The 19808-nt window shown below is 41.0% G+C and overlaps 1 protein-coding gene across 9 annotated transcripts in view; it reads right to left on the bottom strand.

Moving 5' to 3' along the window:
• cacna1g (calcium channel, voltage-dependent, T type, alpha 1G subunit) overlaps nt 1-19808 on the bottom strand; it is a 219363-nt gene that overhangs the window by 108163 nt on the left and 91392 nt on the right. For all 9 annotated transcript variants that reach the window (XM_058621890.1, XM_058621893.1, XM_058621889.1 and 6 more), the window contains exons 4-5: nt 13366-13499; nt 81-178 (exon numbers count right to left, since the gene is read on the bottom strand). In XM_058621890.1, the coding sequence (XP_058477873.1) occupies nt 81-178; nt 13366-13499 (232 nt within the window). The remainder of the gene's footprint in view (nt 1-80; nt 179-13365; nt 13500-19808) is intronic.

Raw genomic sequence — 19808 nt, 5'->3', positions numbered from 1 at the left:
ATATTAGAGGACAGTGCATTCTCTGATGAGTGCGGCGGTTAGAGAGCTGCTGCGAGAGACGCCGGCAGCTCTGAACTCACTTGGCACGCGGTTGATGGCTCTCAGTGGTCTCAGCACGCGAACCGTCCTCACGGCTGAGAAGCTGACGTTCTGCAGGTTGAGGGAGTACTCCAGCATCCTGCAACACATGGGAGAGAGAGGGGGAGAGAGAGAGAGAGAGGGGGGAGGAGAATGAGCATAATTATTTCATTGCTTTAAAGGTTCACGCTGCAGAAAACGCTGCTCGGTCATCTGGGGATCGGAAACACGCAAAAATGCAAAAGCAACATTATGTAGGCAATTATGCGCCGCGTGTATAACATGCTCTCTTGCTTCGTTTGGAGGTGAGCGCTAATTAATCCTCTAATGTCCCCCCGAATCACATTTACATTCTTCTGCCTGTGGAGATGGCTTGCAAACGCACGTGTTCTGGCAAAACCAGGGGGGGGGGAATGCTTTCATTCCAGAGGCAACTGGACTGAAACTACAACACACACACAGCGTGTTTGTGCACACTTGTGTTCACATGCACCGTTTAGCGACCAGCGCATCCGCCCTTTTGAGACGCCGAGAGCGCCCGAATCGCCCGCCACCCCGCAGGAGAATGTGGCATCGACAGCACATAAAAGAGCAGCATCACATCAGCCCGCCTTGTAACCTTGACTCAGCACATGCACGCACGCACACACAAAGACAGACACACACTTAACAGCCTGTCCAGCAGCTCTGTGGAGGCTCACTCAGGCTGCGCTGAAAGGGTTAGAAGGACAACGCTTAGAGGAGAGAGTGATACGGTGGAATGCTCGGAGAGTAAAAGGGCAAAAAAAAAAAAGGTATCTTATTTCTTTCTTGATCAGTGTTTATCCTCCTCTCTCCTCACACTTACTCTCTTTCTCTCTTTTATGTTTGTGTGTGTGTGTGCGTGCGTGTGTGTGCGTGCGTGTGTCGAACAGATGCTGAGCACATGTGCAGAGGCGTGCAGATGAAGGAATTCCCTCCTCGCAACAATTCCAAGTCTGTCTGTCTGACAAATTCACAACACATGTCGGACACTGTGTGTGTGTGTGTGTGTGTGTGTGTGTGTGTGTGTGTGTGTGTGTGTGTGTGTGAAACCCTGCTGGTTACCTTAAGTGCAAGAAACTCCTTTAAGGAATGTGCAAATATGTGTGTGCCCTCCTTTTTAAAACCTACTGTAGGGTGTCCCAGTACACACACACACACACACACACACAGGCTACAGTATGAGCCAGTCCCTGTACGTCACATCACATCACATCAGCAGCCGTAATATTCCCTCCATGGACGCTCGAGTCAAAAGGAATCGAGTGGCATTTTTTTTATGAAACAATAACTTGAACTGACACAGTTATCCATCAAATACTGTGAGTCTGAAAAAAAGAGTCCATGTGAGCTAAAAATCTAAAGAATTGCAACGATTAAACCAGCAGAGGTTTATGAAACGTCTCAATTATAGCAATTTTTTTGGAGTGCAAAATAGCTGGAGAGCCTGTTTAAGATTAAAAAGTCAAATGAAGTCAAAATTAATTCAGTATATGCAGCAGTTACTTGAGACAACAGAGGAGTAGAAAGAAATAACATGATGATTAATGACTATTTAAAAATATCAGACTACAAAAGTGTAGATAATTAATTTAATAATTCACATCTACACCAAATATAACAAAATATTTAAAATAAAATTAGCTTTTATTGATCCCATTGATTGACATATGTGACATATTTCATCTAGGACGCCACTTTTCTGTGTCCGATACCAATACTGATTTCAAAAACTCGAGTACCTAGCGATACCATTATTATTCCGTTAGACCATTTACAAACTATGAAGCTATGAGTCATTTCAAAGACATAACTGATCTGATCTTGATCTATATCATGATTTTGATTCCCACCCCTAATTGTATCATATTTTGTCCTCTAAATGGGAGCACATTACTGAAAAAATTTTATTAAATGTGTATGTAATGGTCTATTGAAGAATAACTGAAAGCAGAAATTTAGACCTCAAATCATCAGGAAAATGTTTACTGATATAAATGAAGCGAGAAGTAGAAGCACCTTTTTGCAGCTAGCCGAGTCGCCCCCTGGTGGCTATTCAGTATAGTCTTACTTCCTGGTTGACTATGACCACATTTTATATGCAGTAGGGTCTATGGATAAAAAGCTGCATTCAAAATTCTTATAGTCTGACCTCTTTTTGGTAATAGTGAGTTTTGTCAATGGGTTAGTCGGTGGATTTTCAGTCCAGCTGTTTCAACTCTTCTACACCAACAACTCTTCACGAGTTGTTGGTGTAGCTTTACATCTCTGTAAATATGCGTTATCTCCGCATAAACAGAAATATCCAGTTCCTCAAAAAAAAAGTCAAACTACTGTTTTGACTGTTGCTGCAAACTCTGTCACTGCTGTCACCGCTGATTAATTAGGTCAGTGTAAGAAACGCTTTAAACCATGAGGAGAGGAGAGGAGATAAATTCAGTGTGAATTCACTGCTGAGTCCCTATGGGGAATTTATGGAGACATTATCAGGATACCAGTGGGAAATCTCGTGTTTGAGTGTGACAGACACGCTATAAATCTCCCACTGCAATATAATACAAATATTAGGGTAATTCTTCATAGGACAGAGCCACATAAACAACCTTTAAGGCGCATGATGAACGACGTCTGTCGAATAAAAAATAGTCCACGCCATGCAACGACAAAAAAAAAAAAAACACTTGCTGCCCCTGATGAGAGCCAGATGAAGTTTGGGAGCGCTCAGTGAAAACTGACCCATCTCGCCTCATCTGGAACGAAGAAACGGCCGAGGAGAAATGGAGTGTATCAAACAAACGCTGGAGACGACAGGAAGTCGTGCGCTGGTTTCGTCAGAGTACGTGCCAGTGCTGATGATCCTGATACGGGGAACTAAGAAGGAGGAGGAGGAGGAGGAGGAGGAGGAGGAAGAAATGAGAAGCAGGAGAGGAGACAGACAGGGGGAGGCCCAACCTCAGGGGGGGAGTTTGCGTGAGGAGAATTCCCAACAATAAAGTCGTGGACGCAGATCGGCAGAGGAGGTCGGCGCCGAGGACGAAAAAACACTTGTCATACACATTTCTGATATGATAACATCCTCACAAGGACAAGTCATGAAAAAAAAAGCACTCTCAGAGACACGCACGTCTTACCTCATCCTCTGATATCGCAAGAGGACGAGTGTGTGTGTGTGTGTGTGTTTATGTGTCAGGCACATGATGGATGGTGCGCGCGGCATTCCAGCGAAACGGCCAACAGTAGCTGGAAACACCTTGTGCACATTCAAATGCACACACACGCGCAGATACAGTAAAGCCACCCAGAAAGACCTACAATATTAAAACTAAACAGTGTAGGAATGTAGGACAGTGTCCAACGCTTCACCCACCCCGTCCTCGTCTAACCCTTATCTGTCTGTCTGTACATCTGCTTTGTTATAACGTCGAGCGGCTGCCAGTTCAACATCTGACGAATGATATAAGGATATTTGAGTGATAAATAAAAGTCTCGCGATTATTAATGGAGAGACAGATTTAAAAGGAATCCCCGTCAGTGTGTTTTTAGCACGGTCATGATTGAGATGAACTCTCTGTAGGTTTCACGCTCCATTAGAGGAAGGGGAGTTTGTTTTTATCAGCAAACACAATGTGGGATAAATAATGTTGGATATAAACGTGCTGCATAACTGACTAATGGTTTAGGGACTTTGTACAGCTTCATTTATATTCTTTCACATCATTTTGTTTGCATTTATATGACATAATCAACTAACTTCAGGTCTAAAAAGGTCTAAGAAGATTTTAGACTAATGGAACAATGATTAACAGGACTGAATTTGTCAGGTTACTTGGGCACAGACTGCATATAAAGAGGTGTAAAACGTCATTAATTTGCACATGTTTAACATCTCCACATAATATATTAAGCAAATCATGAAACCTCAAGGCAGAGATTTCCAGGCTTGAGTCCCCGTTATGTGAGCCTGGGTCATGAAGTTTAAGTCTGTGATGGGCTCCAGTGCTACACTTAAGAGTTGACATAAGATAATAAAAAAACAACAACATTTAACGCAAACGACTCACTTGTCTCTCTTTCCGAGAGTTTATTTACCGTGTAAGCGGCGTGTGATGCATGCATGTGTGTGTAAATCTCTTTAAGCACGTTGGTTTCCACCATTTTATGAGTATTTACAATTTGTGCACCCAAAAAACCCCACAAAAATATCACTCGAATGTTTTTATTGTTTGACACAGGTGAAAATGTTTGAATTAAATGTAAAAATAGCAGCTTTCACATTTTACTGCATTGGAAAACTGGAGGATGTAAGATGTGAGGAGAAATAAAACATGATAGTGAAAGTGAACTAATTAAGTTGCACCTTCTTATGAAATAACTGATCTTTGTGTTTGTGAAAAAAGTCCCAATATTCACTCAACAGCAGCATTTTTCATTCTGTGAAAACACGCCGAACAGATATTTGGGCATTAATATGACAATATTTCATCATCTTATGAAAATTATTTTGGCTCACAATCTTAAAAATCCTCAAATTTCAAGTCCAAATGAAGCCAGCGTTTGAGTCCAAGTCTGAATTTGAGTCTCAGAAAAACATTGGACTGGAGTTAGTTGTATGTGTGTGTAAATCTCTTTGAGCACTTTCCACTATTTTATGTGTATTTTCTATTTGTTCACCAAAAAACCCCAACTAAGAAACTTTAAATGAGTTGTGAAGGTAAAATTTGAAAATGTGTCCTTCGAACTTTCACATTTTACTGCACTGGAAAACTGGAGGATGAAAGGGGATTTGAGCAAAACCAAAACATTCTTGGATTTTGAACAAGAAGAGCATATCACAACAATAAAAATGGAAAGTGGCATTGAAGGGAAACGTGTATTGACGACTTCATTTATGCTGCTGATGTTGGTAAAAAAAAAAAAAAGTCACCCACAGATACAGTATAAACTGACCTCAGTGCAAAGTTTTAAGAGCTTTTATGCACGTTAACCCTCTCAAAAATGACCGCAATGACAATGCCATTTGTGATTGGGACCTTCTTATTTTGGTCTATTACAAAAAGGCTCAAAAAATCCTAAGTCAACTTCAATTTTTGAGTCCAAATGCAGTCAGCGTTTGAGTCCAAGTGTGAATTTGAGTCAGACTCAAAATCCAGTTTTCTGGATCCAGAGCTTGGCACGTGTTTCTCTCCAGCCCGTATGTGACGACCCACTTTCCAGGACTGTTGGCCGCTCAGGTCACTACATGGACATCAGCTAATAACGACAATCTGTTATTATCAAATTAAGTGCTTGTATTATTATTATTAGATTAGATCAGATTCAAATGTTTTTTTGTTTTTTTTTTATCAGCTACACTTCCCCATCATCAAGCCACTCCGCTGCTTATCTGACCCAAATGTTAACCGGCTTATTCTCCACAGTCACGGTGGATCACTGAATATCTGTCTTTCCCCTGCAATGATCAGATAATGGGAAGAAATTCTCCATTTCCCTGCACCCAAACAAATGTCAGAGTTCTTATCTGTGAACCCGAACGCCTTACAAATGTTTCACCAAATAAGACATGCAAACTGTGTTGAACTCCATACGTCACTTTCTGAAAAAGATCCGAGCGGCACAAAAGAGGCTCAAAACAAATGAAAGCGGTGGGGAAAAGTCAATATTTTAATAATACATAATTGTAATAAAAGTTCTCTGCTTTCTGCGACTCCCTCCAGGATCTCATTATTTTGTAACGGTAGAAAGCTTTGTCTACAAAATGTGACAGTCGCTGGATTTCGCTGCATATGAAATAGTCCACTCCAAACTCTACGGGTCAAACTCAATCAAATTGAACAAAATCCTTTTTCTTTTTCTATTTTTTTTCTTTCCGTGTAAATGTGCTGACGCCTGAGGAGCTTTCTCACAGCGATGGGAAGAAGAAAAAAAAAACTGTTATTGTTTGAAAAGTGCACAGCAGTTTCCCGCTGATACCTGCGGCCGCGAGCAATCAATCGAAAATATGCTTTCTCAAGGGGAAATTCTGCTAATTTTACACACACAAGTGCTGCGTGTGTGTGTGTGTGTGTGTGTGTGTGTGTGTGGAGAAAAGCTGGAGAGAGAGGAATGCCTTGGGTGATGTCAGCTGAGTCAGTGTCAAGTGATGTCACTTCAAACACTGAACAGAAAAAAAAATACACATGACCGTAAAGATTATCTGGCTTTGAAAAAAAACTACAATGGCTGCAATTGGAGCACATGTTTTTGGTCAGTAAATGAATGCCATACTACCACACACACACACACACACACACACAGAGAGAGAGAGACGTTTATGTCAAAACAAAACCGCTAACCATAATTAGTGAATACCTAACCCTAACCTAACTTCACCATAATGTAAAATGCTTTTTTTCAAACTGAGTGGTGTAGTGTCATGTACAGTACAGCAATAAAGTGTGTCTGATGACACAACACTGTGTTATGGTGACGTTATTGAATATTTTTTAAATAGATTTTTTTCAGGTGTTGCACTTTGTAGACGGTCCCTAGTTTCTCCAGCTCAAAAGACGGCTCTTCTGAAAAACGTGATGTGTAGCTTGTTGTCTACGCCACTATGATTCAAAATATGACAATGTTTCGTGTAAATATTATCGATCGCGGAAGTTCCAATCTGTGAATATCTTTTCTAATTATTAATTAATTACATTTTTCATTTTATTTTGAAAATCAAATTAACAGTTTGTTATCTGTTCTTGTTTTTAATTTTTAGTTCATTGGGAAAAACCAATGAACGAATGATACACGGATTATAATGCATTCCCTAGCCCCCTCACCCTCACCCTAACCTAAACCTAGTTCTAACCCTAACCCTAAAACCAGGTCTTAACCCTCAAAAAGTTGTCCTCACAAGGTCAAAATGTCCTCACAAAGATAGGTTTGTTTGACAATTGGTCCACTCACCCGCAGCTTCTGTGTCCCTGTGAGCTAAACTCGCAGATTTTCTCTATGGACTTTGGTGCGAGAGAGTGACTAGTTGAGAAAGTGGCACAAACTTCCAATATAAGAGTTGTGAATTAAAATGGTGAATACATAGTACTGACTTAAGTTGACTGAATTAGTTTTTATCACCTTTGACAACAATGAATAATTTAATCTGGAAAAACTGCTCTGTACTCTGTACTATTCTGGCTTATAATACCGAACGAGTTTGACTGGGGAAACATTAGCACTCTGCTCACACGTTTGTTTCATTTTTATGCTTCCTGACAATCCCCTCCCTCCCACTGACTGATCATCGACGGCCAATCTGCTGACCCACTTTGCTACGAGGAGATAATCTAGCTAATGGACAAGACCACAGGTGGATAAGGACAACAAGGACAGCAGAGCGCAGCAGTCGCTATAGCACTAATGCTGTACACTGTAAACTCACAGGGAGAGGAGTGGATGGTTTGTTTAATGGCCACGCTTGTTCTTGGAAGCTGTCTCCTTGTCTGTGTCCTCTCTCTCCTCTGAACAACTCTCCTTCTCTCAATCTACTTTTAAACTAAATATAAACAAAACACGGTGCTTAAACTCAAATAGACTTGGAAATGAAAGAGAAAAATAACCTCTACTGAAAGGTATGAAGGACAAAGTGTGCTTTTAGTGGGCTCAAACACAATACTATTAAAAAGTTACGTTAAAATTTTTTTTACTTTTCTCTTTTTGCTCATGAATAAATAAAACGTTCACACGTTTTGTCCCGTACATCCCTCCACCTTCTATCCCGCTTCTTAAAAAAGTCTCCAAAAGAGGTCACAACCTGACTATAATGACATTTTCTGAGCCACCGATCAATTCTAATTAACCAGAAGTACAGTGCATATTGATTGCATGTATGTTACTGTGTGTATGCAGCAGCTTCACACGATCAATGACTTTTATCTCGAAACATTCTGAGTAGATATTTACATATATCCTACTAGGGATATCTTTACCTGGGGGAAAGCTGTTTTATAGATTTACGTTAAAGTCATTTGTAGATAACCTTGCAATTAAAGGTAGGGTGAGATCATTTTCTGGAGCATTTTTTAGCATTTAGCATTTTTGGAGCACCTCTTTACACCATGATTGTAATCAGTTAATTAATGCATTGTGACAAAAATTAAAAATGTCAGTCACCTGTGGAACGGACAGGTCTGTAGAAACGCGATCCAAGGCGAGGTGCCGCGTTTGAACACTGGCGACAACTGAAAGCCCAGAAAGGGCTGCAAAGTGACGCCATGGCAGTAAAAACAAGAGAAGTCAATCCTTGTGTAACTACATGTTGACAAGAATGGATGCGTATTAGCTCCGACGCCAGATCAGAGACACAACGCAACCGTTCCGCAACCAGTAAAACTCGAAAGAAAAGTCTACTTTCATCCTCGGTGTCGTCCAATATCAGGTCAGATATGAATAAATGTTTAAGGCGGTGCGATGTAATAATCGACCTGACTGGCTCAGCTCCTCTTCTCCTCTCTGTCAATCTGTCACCATCCTCCTCTTCACTACTTTTTCCTCCTCAATTATCCTTTAAGACTCTCTCTCTCCAGGAGGAATCTTGCCTCAGAGAGAGAGAGCGAGAGAGCGAAAGAGTGGGGAGCCAGATCGATGTATGAAGGATAGGATTCCCTGTCTGCTACAGTCAAGCACGGGTGCAGGCCGTTGTTTTGACAGCTCCGATCGACCGGGGCTCCACTGCACCGCTCGATAAATAAATACATTAATAAAGGAGAACGCTCTCTTAACAAGTCAGTCCACAGCTGAGCCTTAAATTGGATGTTAGTTCAATTACCTCATGTGTACCATCATTTTTTTCTTCCCTTTACTTGCTATCAACACATTGATCTGCCTCTCTGCAGCCTTGGTTTATAAATAGACTTCATTGTAAAATCTCCATGTCAAATTAAAGTGGGTTTGCTATAGGTTATTGTTTTCTGTATGTTTGAACATCGTTTCAATCACTTATTATGATATTGGTGACACATTCATGGTTGTATATGTTGAGGAAGTGAAGGTTTCAGGCTGTTGTTTGGTTTGGGCCCACAGCAAAAATACCAAGGTCACAGTTCAACAACCTGGTTTTCACACGTATACATACTGTACACGATCTTTTGTGGTTACTATGGTTTTCCCTCTTTCCGTCAATACATTTATAAGTAAAACTTCAGACCTTGATGCTCTCTCAGGCCTTTGAGTGTCTTTAAATTCTTCACATCTCATATTTTAGCTGGTCCTTCGCTCTTCATTGTGTTTTATTCCCTTTCATTTTATTCTTGTACTTCTTAGTATGTATATTGTTTTTCATGCTGCATAAATGAAGACTTGATTTGACCAAAGTTGTCCAGAATGCCATGTATTGCCCAATCAATATTTGTTTCCTACCAAAAAAAAACAGCAACATTCCTGCTGGATGATTTTTCTTTGTAATCGAATTGCAAGTCCTGTTTCTAATTATTGATGAACAAAAAAAGAAAATATAGTTACCCTCATGCTTTTATTTTAATCTGCTTAGTATTATTATTATTATTATTATTATTATTTCATCAGCATTTCCTCACTCGTACATTTTTCTGCCGCAAGAGTTTTTCAAACAATTGCAGTTTCTTCCCCTCATAAAAAAACCGGAGCATCCTTCTATGAGCTTTTGGAATAAATAAGCTCTAAGACAAACACGAGAAACTTCAAAAGGAGGCGACTATAAAATAAGCTCTGCATGCACAATAAAAGCTAAGGTATCTTTGATCAACCAGAGCTGAAAGAGAAAAGAGATGAGACTTCATACAGGGCTTTTCTTTTCTTTTTCCCCCCCTTAGATGTGAGAACATAACATCATAGAAGTTAAGAAAGTAACTGTGTGAATGAAGTATCATTAAATTGCATGTGAAAGCTGTTGAACTTTTTCAGTCCACACCAGCTGTCAGAACAACACCATCAGCGAGGATTAAAAATAAGCCGGAAACGTCCTTTTTCCTCACGTGCAGTTTCTTCCAGCACAGCCGCCATTATAGTCCTGTAATATTTCAGGATATTATAAGGAACGTGGACTATATTTTATGACACTTTTACTCACAGTTCAGCGACTCACTGACAAATAACCAAAAAAAAACAACAACAAATGAGGAAATAAAGCAGGTACGGGTGCCTGCAGGGACATTTCCAGTTGATTTAGTGTCAACCAATGGTTGTTAAATAATGAATGAGTTTCATATATTATTAGAAAACTTTCTTTTTCAGGAGGGAAACTCATATTTACTGAACACAGCATCCAACTATTCCCTCTCCCTGCACATTCCACTCGTCTTCCCTCCTCTTCTTGTTCACACTCCGCGTCTTTTTCGCCGCCGCCGCCATCCGTTTATCATCGTCCTCCCGTCTCGCTCCTGACAGAGAGGTGATTAGACGGGGAGCAAACCTGCTGAAAAGGCAGCTTAGCTGTAATTATCGTCTCGGAAATGAAACAAACGCTTCGTCGGAGCCTTCCCTCCGCAGACTTAACAACTGTTGCCAGGATATTTCAAATGCTCGACAACCGGCCGTTGCCTAGGATACCATTGTCTCCGCGTGGCCCGGCGGCTCTCGCAAAAATCGATTGTTTAATATGCACAGAAAAACGGCAACGCAGTGGAACCCCCGTGATATTCATTAACGTACACAACGTGCACGCTGACAGCTACACACAGACACAGGCTTAATTCCGAGTGTCATGTTTCAGTGACATTGTTCACACACCAATAAGCACACAATCCACCTCTGTCTATTTTTCACACTCACTACAAAAAACAGTGAGGCTGATGTAAAGTAGGGTGTAATAATAGTTTCTGGCTTATATTTAAAACTTTACAGTTCACCAGAGCTGTCAGTGCACTAAACATCAATGTGAGATCCCGAAGTCAAGCCGTAGAAGTAGTAAGAGGATTTCCCCCCTCAGAACAGGCTCCTGCTCTGCGAGACTGGGTCAGAACCCACATATGGATCGCAGAAGGCTTTTCTGGGGTCGCCAAAGGGTTCTTTTCAAACTTTCCACTCAAGATTTATTAAATAGCATACTTAAAATGAAGATGGGAGTCATATGTCTCTTCGAAATTGCTGGTTGACCTATTTAAAATAATATTAGGTGTTACAGAAATGGCAGCAGAAAGAGTCGGAAGCGTTATTCTTAATCAGGTCGTGTTAGTTTTGTCATCTCTGAAAATGTCGGTCTCTTTTTTAAAAGGCTTGGGAAACACTGTTCTACACCACATTTAGTGGGGGACAGTAAAAGATGTTGACTGGTCAATGGCGATTCCACACCAGAGCTGTTGGGCTTTGGCTTTAAACGGACAGAGTCGGTTTCCTCGGAGAGTTCGCTCCGAATTCTGGAGACAAAGATAGGATGTGTGGATAACTCGCTGCCTCACCTGCTTCTCATACTGGGCAGCTTCTTGTAAGAAACCAATTAGATGTGAACACGAAAGTACAAACAGAAACCTCAAGACTGAATAAATTTGGTGTTGCACCATTGATTGTTTTTGTGCTGAACAAGCCAGTTGAAGGGGATGGATTTCCGTTTTTACGGTCCCTTCTTTGTGCTTTTTGTCTTCCTGGTCAGTAGGACCCGAAGTTGTTTTAACTGCATGACATTTACATGGCGGTCTGGCCCGCTTCCAAAAGTGCAGTGTGAGAGTGAATCAAACCAAAGGAAGGTGTAAAACCTTCTGGCATTCCCAGCACAATCGAACCGAGTACCCCCAACTATCCTAGTGTGAATGCACACTAATGGCGTGTTTCCACTGAGTGAAACAGTTCGGTACGGTGTGCATTATTTTTGCGTTTAGTACAAAACCATTTTTCGTTACCCTTCCCTTAGTGTACCAGAGTAATGGTAAGGTACGGTATGGGTGGAGCTAGACCCATGACAGTCAGCTGATTAGACGACACGGAATCGCCGCTCCCTTGCAACGGATGTTTCCTTCAACGCCCGCGGTCTATTCTCATACAAAGCTTGAGCTGCTGGACGTCCTCCTTTGTTGTCTGTTGTGTCCATGGTTGTGTCGCTTTCATTCATTCATTCATTCATTACACAAGAGTGCAACGTCACGCTATGTATCTCTCTGATGCGGCCATTGGGCCAAGTATAAGTACTGTTCTCAGTCGAAATGAGGGCTTTACTGTTCCAAAAGTGTAAGTGTAAGACTCCAAGAGCTCCAAAATAGTGTATCCTACCCTACACTCTTGCAACAACCCTATTTTACCTCACGGCTGAATCTGTAAAAGCGTAGAGTACATATCATGTCTTATTGCCCAGAGTCAAACTCTATCATTTTTTCATAGCCTTTTTGATGCATTAGTTCAATTAGTCTTCTAAAAGTTTAATGGATTAGAGCCGGAATACAAGACATTAATATATTCTTGCTTCTAATTCCTTCTGGTGCTCTGGCATTGGATCAGTTTGCTGAGTCACAGCAGAAAAACAGGGAAGCAGCTCTTTACAAAGTGAGATTCATGCAGATAGAGCAGAAGAGAGTAGAAGGGGAGCAAATGAGTTCAGTGAGTGAAGGCTGAGGTGGAAGCTGCGGATACAGTGCAGCAAAAAAAAGAAGAGATTTGACTGCAGAAAACAGGTGGTGCTCACAGTAAAGCCATAGGCGCTGCTTCACAGGTGTGTTACTGTAAAAGAAGCAGCGCACACACACACACACACACACACACATAGATTCGCACACAGAAGGAAATGTGTCCTTTTCCTACTGATGGACAACAGAAGCTGTGGCAGAAGGACGGCATTAAAAAGCAGCAGGAGATGTGGTGTGATGAAAATGTCAGACTAAAACCAGCAGGCTGCATTCTGTAACATGCCTAATAAAATTACTGCGTGTGTGCGGAAAAATGTCTTGTTCGAAAATCCAAAAACGCTCTAAATCTCTAAATCTGATCTCACTGCAGCTGTTTGACAGACTCACTCCGGGACCGAAACTTGCTACCAGTTTCCTCGTTCAAAGACTTTTTTACATTTTACGTTAAGGGTAAATTCGTTTAATGACCGACCCCCCCGCAGCTTGTTGCAATCTGGTGACACAATTACATTTACGAGCTTGAAATCTATTGCGTTCAGGATCCAGTCTTTGTGCACTGACTTGTTCATCAATTGCTGCTGAAATTCGTTGCACATGTGTGTGTGTGTATAATTCCCCCTTGTGCGAGCCTGCGGTGTTTATGCGTGGCTACTCTCGGCCACCTGTGTGTTTGTGCGAGTGTTATTGTGTATATAATTACACAACTCACCCGGCCAGCACAATGAAGAAGTCCAAGCGGTTCCATGTGTCACCGAGGTAACACTTCTTGCCAAAAATCCCCAGAGCCACCATCTTGATCACCATCTCGATGGCGAAGAACGCAAAGATGAAGTCGTCAAAGTCCTGCAGAAGGAAAACAGACAGAAAACACAAGTGGTCAATGAGAAGTGGAGGCTGTTTACTTTTATAGCAGCTCTCATCATGCTCTCATCATGTATTCATTTGTAACGTCCACTACGTTACAAACTCAACGCACAGACGTAAAAATGTTCAACTTTGGCAAGATATTTGTGTCAACGCAAAGATAAATCAGTCTTATGATTCTCCGGATGACGTCACTTACTTGTTGTTTTTATTCGACCATTTAGAACAGGGGTGGGCAATTATTTTCCCCAAGGGGCCACATGAGAAACAAACTCTGGCTAGACAATAAGATAATAAACAGGGAGGGAGATAACGATAACTCCTGAACTTAAACCGAGACACTTGTAGAAGAAAAGTACCAGATTCAGCGTTTCAGATTGTAAGCATAAATACTTGTTCATCTGTGTTTATGACTGATATACCGCGGGCCGGACAGGGATGCCCAAAGGGTCAGGTCTGATTTAGAAGCTCTTATGCTGCGTTCACACCGGACACGGTGTGCGGCAAGTTTACACACAAAGTAAATGCGAAGACACGAGTAGACGTGAGCATCGCGTCCACCTGGATGCAAGGCACGAGTTGAAAATGTTCAACTTTGCCCGAAGAATTCGCGTTGACGCGAAGACCAATCAGCGTTGAGATTCTAGTAATAGTCCGAGCAGATTTATTCCCCACTAAGATAATTGGCTCTTTCATCATCCTCCTCTTCCTCACATTATACTTCACACTTTCTTTATTTCATTTTCTACAACACTCCCATCACAGTAGAATACAGCAATATTTCTGATTTTGCCAGAAATAATAGAAATTTTGCCACCAGAGGAAGCTCACGTACCACTGGTGGTACACGTGCACCAGTTTGAGAACCATAGGCTGAGATGTTTCCTCGAGAAGTGAGAGACCTCCATCCATGACATGGGAATGAATCTTTTCCTCAATCAATAATGAACACTTGATTCAGACAAGTCTCCGCATGGCTTATATGCACTCGCTTGATTTTTATTTATTTATTTAATACAATCTATGCGTTTGGCCACTTTTAGCCGCTATGACTCAGGCTCCTATATTAGTCACGTTTGAAGCTTTAAAAGCCCACTGAGGAGGACATTAATGTGATAACTTTATTAATTCCCACAGAGAAGTCCTCTTTATGTCTGCCCCGCTGCCAGGAGGTCAACGTCCACGAGAGAAAAGAGGAAAGAAGAAGAAGAGAGATAAGAGCCTGTGGGCCGGCTGCCAACGATTTAGTGTCTTGCTCAAGGACACTTCAGAAAAACCAGATGCTCACTGATAGCGCAGGTCCACGGGCTTAATGACGCTTTTGCCACCTCGCCGTCTTAACAGAGACTCAGGTGACGAATGGCTTTCAAACCACAGTACGCAATGTAATAACCTGGAACAAGCTCCTCCCTCATTGGCTAATCACTCATCTGGCTGTGTCGACTGAGCTCGGGTTTGGAGGGAGGAAAACAAGGGCAAGAATGAGGATGTGGGTTGGACAGGCATTAAAGGGAACACGGCCATATTTCTTAAAATTCATGAGAAATTCAATAAATTAATTTTAAAAGGCAGACGAGAAGAAACCGGAGAAATGGGGGGGGGGGGGGGTCAAGTGGACCAAAAGAAATGAAAAGTTCTGGCAGGAGATCAAAGCACGGGACACCCACTGGTATGAGTCACCCAAACATGAAGACAGAAATGTATAAATATATCAAATCCTGTTAGCTTAGACAGAAGTTAGCCTCTAACTGCTCCAGAGTCAAATGTTGAGGTTCACACGGGAATGTGCTGAGTGTGTGTGTGTGACTCGAAATTCCAAATCTGTACAATCGTTGGAGACTGTTTGCGTAGCCGGCCGAGAAAACCCAAACAGATTCTACTCAACACATTGGACCGCCACTCTCAGGGAAAGTCATCTACACACGGATGTTTCACACACGACTCATTCAGAACAAAAAAAACCTGACATGTTGTGATATAGGCGATATAAACTCTGATTTCAATATGAAATATTGATATAAACAAACTGTATGTTCTGCCTGCATGACTCCAACTGGAGGAAATAAAATAATATTGCTTGTAAGGATGACTTTGGCTGTTGTATTCTTTAACTTGGCAAAATGCCGGAACCGAAAAGCCTAATTAATCTCAATTCCACTATCCAATTTTTGATTTTTTGAATGGAATATTTTGAGTTTCTTTTCAGGATTGTATGTTAATTATTCATTTATTATTTCAGATTTATTTTAAGTCTTTAACAGGGTGACAGGTGGGGAAGGAGGGGAGTAGGAGTAGACATGGGACTGGGCTAGAATCTGGGTCTTAGTCCAAATTTCCATGATTGCTTTTGCAACATTACATCCCATGTTTTTAACAAATATATATTAAAAGTTAGTAGGAAAGCTTGGAGTAACAGAACACCTCAAGTAAGTAAGTAAGTAAGTAAGTAAGTAAAACATACTGAGAAACACCTCAGTATGTTTTACGGAAATTACACATTTTACGGAATCAATTTGTAACTGTACACAAATCGCCCACGGCTAAAACTCAAAAACACATACATTATTATTGAAATTAAAATAAAAAAACCTTCAAAATAGCTTGAAAAAAGTGGAATATTCCGAGAAAGAACAAGCATTTATTATTAGCCATTTCTCTTTTCTCGGCTGCTCTTTCAATTACACAGAACCATATTCATGAATCTGATAGAGAAGCCGTACTGGCCACAACAACTTTCCCTTGTTTATGTTCATCTCTTCAAAAGACGCTTTGCACGTCGGAGCGTGAATGATGCATAACGCCGCGCGTCAACAGTCGGTTGGAAAAACAACAACAAAGTCGACCGACAGATGTTACACCGCGAGTTGCATGACAGAGCGAGTGCTGTGCGCGTGGGGAAAAAAAACGGGGAGCAGAGATGTTCACCGTCAGGCTAAGCATGAAACAACCGACTTTCCTCCTCTTTGAATGCTGCGTCCTTTAACGAAGGACACGGGAGTTATCACACATCTACTCTGGATTGTATAGGAAGCTTATAGTGTTAGAAACCCCCATAAGACTCGTGGGGTTCCAGTCTTTACTTGACACCTAACCGCCACACACATGCTGCTTTGCACACGTGTGCATGTGCAGAGTGCTGAACACATACGATAAGGGACCACGGGGACACACTCTACGCACAGCTGGGACTTCCAGTCCGTCAAAGTCAACGGGACATGTTGGCCTGAGGCACTCGTACTGGGTTTAGCGTGACATGTTAAAACTGCTGCTGTAATCTGAATATGGATATCGATTTATGCTACTGTAGACGTCAGTGGAGCTTGAGACAAAATATCAACGTGCATGTGCATAGAGAATCAGCACGAAACTTGTATTCATGAATGTGAATTGTTCAAATCTGGTCTGAAATGAATCAGAATTTAAACAATCTTGGCTGGTCAAGATGCCTCATTAAGACCAGGCTTTGGTCCCCATGAGGACTACTGGGCCAGTGTTTATACCAGCAAAGATCCAAAAGAGGTAACAAAATTGAACATAATGCATTCCCTAGCCCTTTACTCTAATCTTAACCATCACAACTAGATGCCTAACCCTAACCCTAAAACCTGGTCTTAACCCTGAAAAGGACCTTTAAAAGATGTGAGGATCGGCCAAAATGTCCTCACTTTCCCAAAATGTCCTCACTCCGTATGGTTTATGTGCATCTTGGTCCTCACAAAGTGACAAATACAAGAACACACACAAACAAAAAATGTGCCTCCAAGAAAACAGACACCAGTGACCTTTCCTGAACAGCTCACTGCTCAAACACTCACTGCAGTCCCTCCCTGCAAAGACACAGCAAGAGGCAGAATATTTTAACTCCACTGGTGATTTTCTGCAACTTTTTGGACAGTCTCCAAGGGGAAGGAAAAAAAAGAAATTTTCTCTCTCACACATTATGTGAAAACAAAATCAAAGCCACCAAAGTCAATTATGGTATATCATCCAATATAATCCCGTTTTTCACTCAGCGTGTCAGTCACTCAAGTGTGAAATCAGGCCAAGAATTATGATGAGTGAAATGCTCTGAACAGCGAGAGATGGAGCAAAAAAAAAAAACCCAGAAACAAAACAACAACAAACTAGTTAAAGCAAATCAGATAATGACATGGCTGGTTAAGAACCATTCTGGGGCAAACTGGAACCAGTTACTGGGTGTTAAAGTTATAAACAGCGAGTGTCTGGTGGGTTTTTACAAGGTTGGTCTGCTGCACAGGAAGTGAAGGCCTTTCTGTTTCTAGCAACAACAACAACAAAAAAGGTGGTTTAAATATAGAAGGATGAGCAGTGATAACTGACACCTACACAACATTAAAAAACAAAGACTTACCAGCTCTGCTCACACTGTTTTTATTGTCAAATGGCTTAAGATTTGTCTTCAAAGAGTAAACCAAGTCAAAGTTAACATAAAAACAGGAAAAGGTAACAAAGATGGTTGACCTTCACTTTCCACATCAGCGCAAGAGAAAATAATATCCATAATTAATCTGACAAATGATCTGCTTTGTTATTTTATGGCTTGTTCGTCTATAGTACTTTTGTATATTTCCATTTTTTTCCCTCTGAATCTGAATGAATAGATAAAAAATAGTTGGTTGTCTTCTTCTAGTGAGCAAAGAGTGCAATTACATCAAACAGTCAGATGTGCTTCTAGGCTGTATATTATTTTTTTGAACTGAAAAGGGTTTTTTTAAGGTTTGAGTTTGAAATTTGCCTCCAAAGTTGGACAAAAAAGATTTTGGATAAAAAGTGACAACCCTAGTACAGTTTTCATAAAATATCTTATATTTTGTCAGATTGGGAGATTTGGGAGAAGATGCTTGTGAGTACAGATGAGTACAGTTATTGACTGGAAAAACACACTTACACCTCTCTCACAACTTCTGTCTCACTCTCTGTGTGTGTGTGTGTGTGTCCCAAACCAAAGGTTGACACCACTCACCAGCTCAACAGTCCAATGATGTTCTCACATCGCCTGAGAGCAAGCACACACACAAGCATAGCACGCTATATTATTGCATGTTATCAATGTGTCAAGCGAGTGCTAACATTACACGCTCTCTCTCATCGCGTCCTGATCGGAGCCTTTATGCTCTGAGTGCTCTTTATCACTAATGCTGAGTGCACTTAAAACACTCCCTAATGACTCGACACGGCTCATTCGCAAATCCTTACGTGCCAGATCCCTTAATTCAGACACAAGCGACACACAAATGCAACGTGTCACCGTTCCTGACCATTCCTAGACATGGATTACGTACCAAGATGTTTTCCCAAGCTAGCTCTGAACTTCTTACAACATAAAAAATAACTTTATTTCCAAAATACTAGACTATTATTTTATGTTATTTGTTTTATTTTCTGCATGCCATGCAACATTTAAGACCGGACATAAACCCCTCAGGAAGTAATGTTCGAAATAAATTAAAACAAATAAGCACATTTTCTAATATACTTACTTAAAAAAACAGTTTTTTGCAACTCAGTTTCTACATCCTTTATAGATACAGTCAATGATGTGATATGTTTCTACAGATGTTCTATGTAGCAGCTCCATTTCAAAAAGAGAAAAACAACCTATAGCTACTTCTGCCTCTGATCTCCTCTCTCTCTTCCTTTCTTCCTCTCTGTGTGTATCCATCTATAACCCACTGTTCCTTTTGTACAGACTCTGATTGTATTAGCCCTGCACAGACGTGGTGTTGTACTATAGTGAAGCTGCAGGGGGGGACGGTGGAAGGTTAAGCCTGTGCTGTTGCATTCAAAGCAGAACATGTTCTATTGAATTATCTCCTTCAGGCTAAACAGAGACGATCTTTAACACTACAGCACAGCGAGACTTTGACGTGTGTTCGAGTCCATTCCCTCAGCGAAGCCCTCGCTTTTCAGTTCTTACTTTTACATCCAGGGCTGCACGGGCATGTTTGCTGGGTAATGATTATTTTCATCATCGATTAATCGAGTATGTGAAATGTCAAAAACCAGGAAATATTCACAGTTTAGAAGCTGAAAAGTAAAAAAAAAAAAAAAGACACTCAAACCGATTAATCAATTATCAAAATAGTGGACAATTAATTTAGTAAGCTCTAATATCTTCACAGTTTTAGTTAAAATGCTAAACTGACAAAGTGTTTTTCAACATAATAGAAATCGTGTCTGTGTAAACTATTTATTATCTAAATTTAAATGGTTTAAATGCAGAGTGTTAGCTAAACGCTAAAATCACCTTGGTAGCATGCTGTAATA

Source organism: Solea solea, chromosome 21, assembly GCF_958295425.1.
Source record: "Solea solea chromosome 21, fSolSol10.1, whole genome shotgun sequence".
NCBI lineage: Eukaryota > Metazoa > Chordata > Actinopteri > Pleuronectiformes > Soleidae > Solea > Solea solea.
This window is presented reverse-complemented; position numbering and strand designations above follow the sequence as displayed.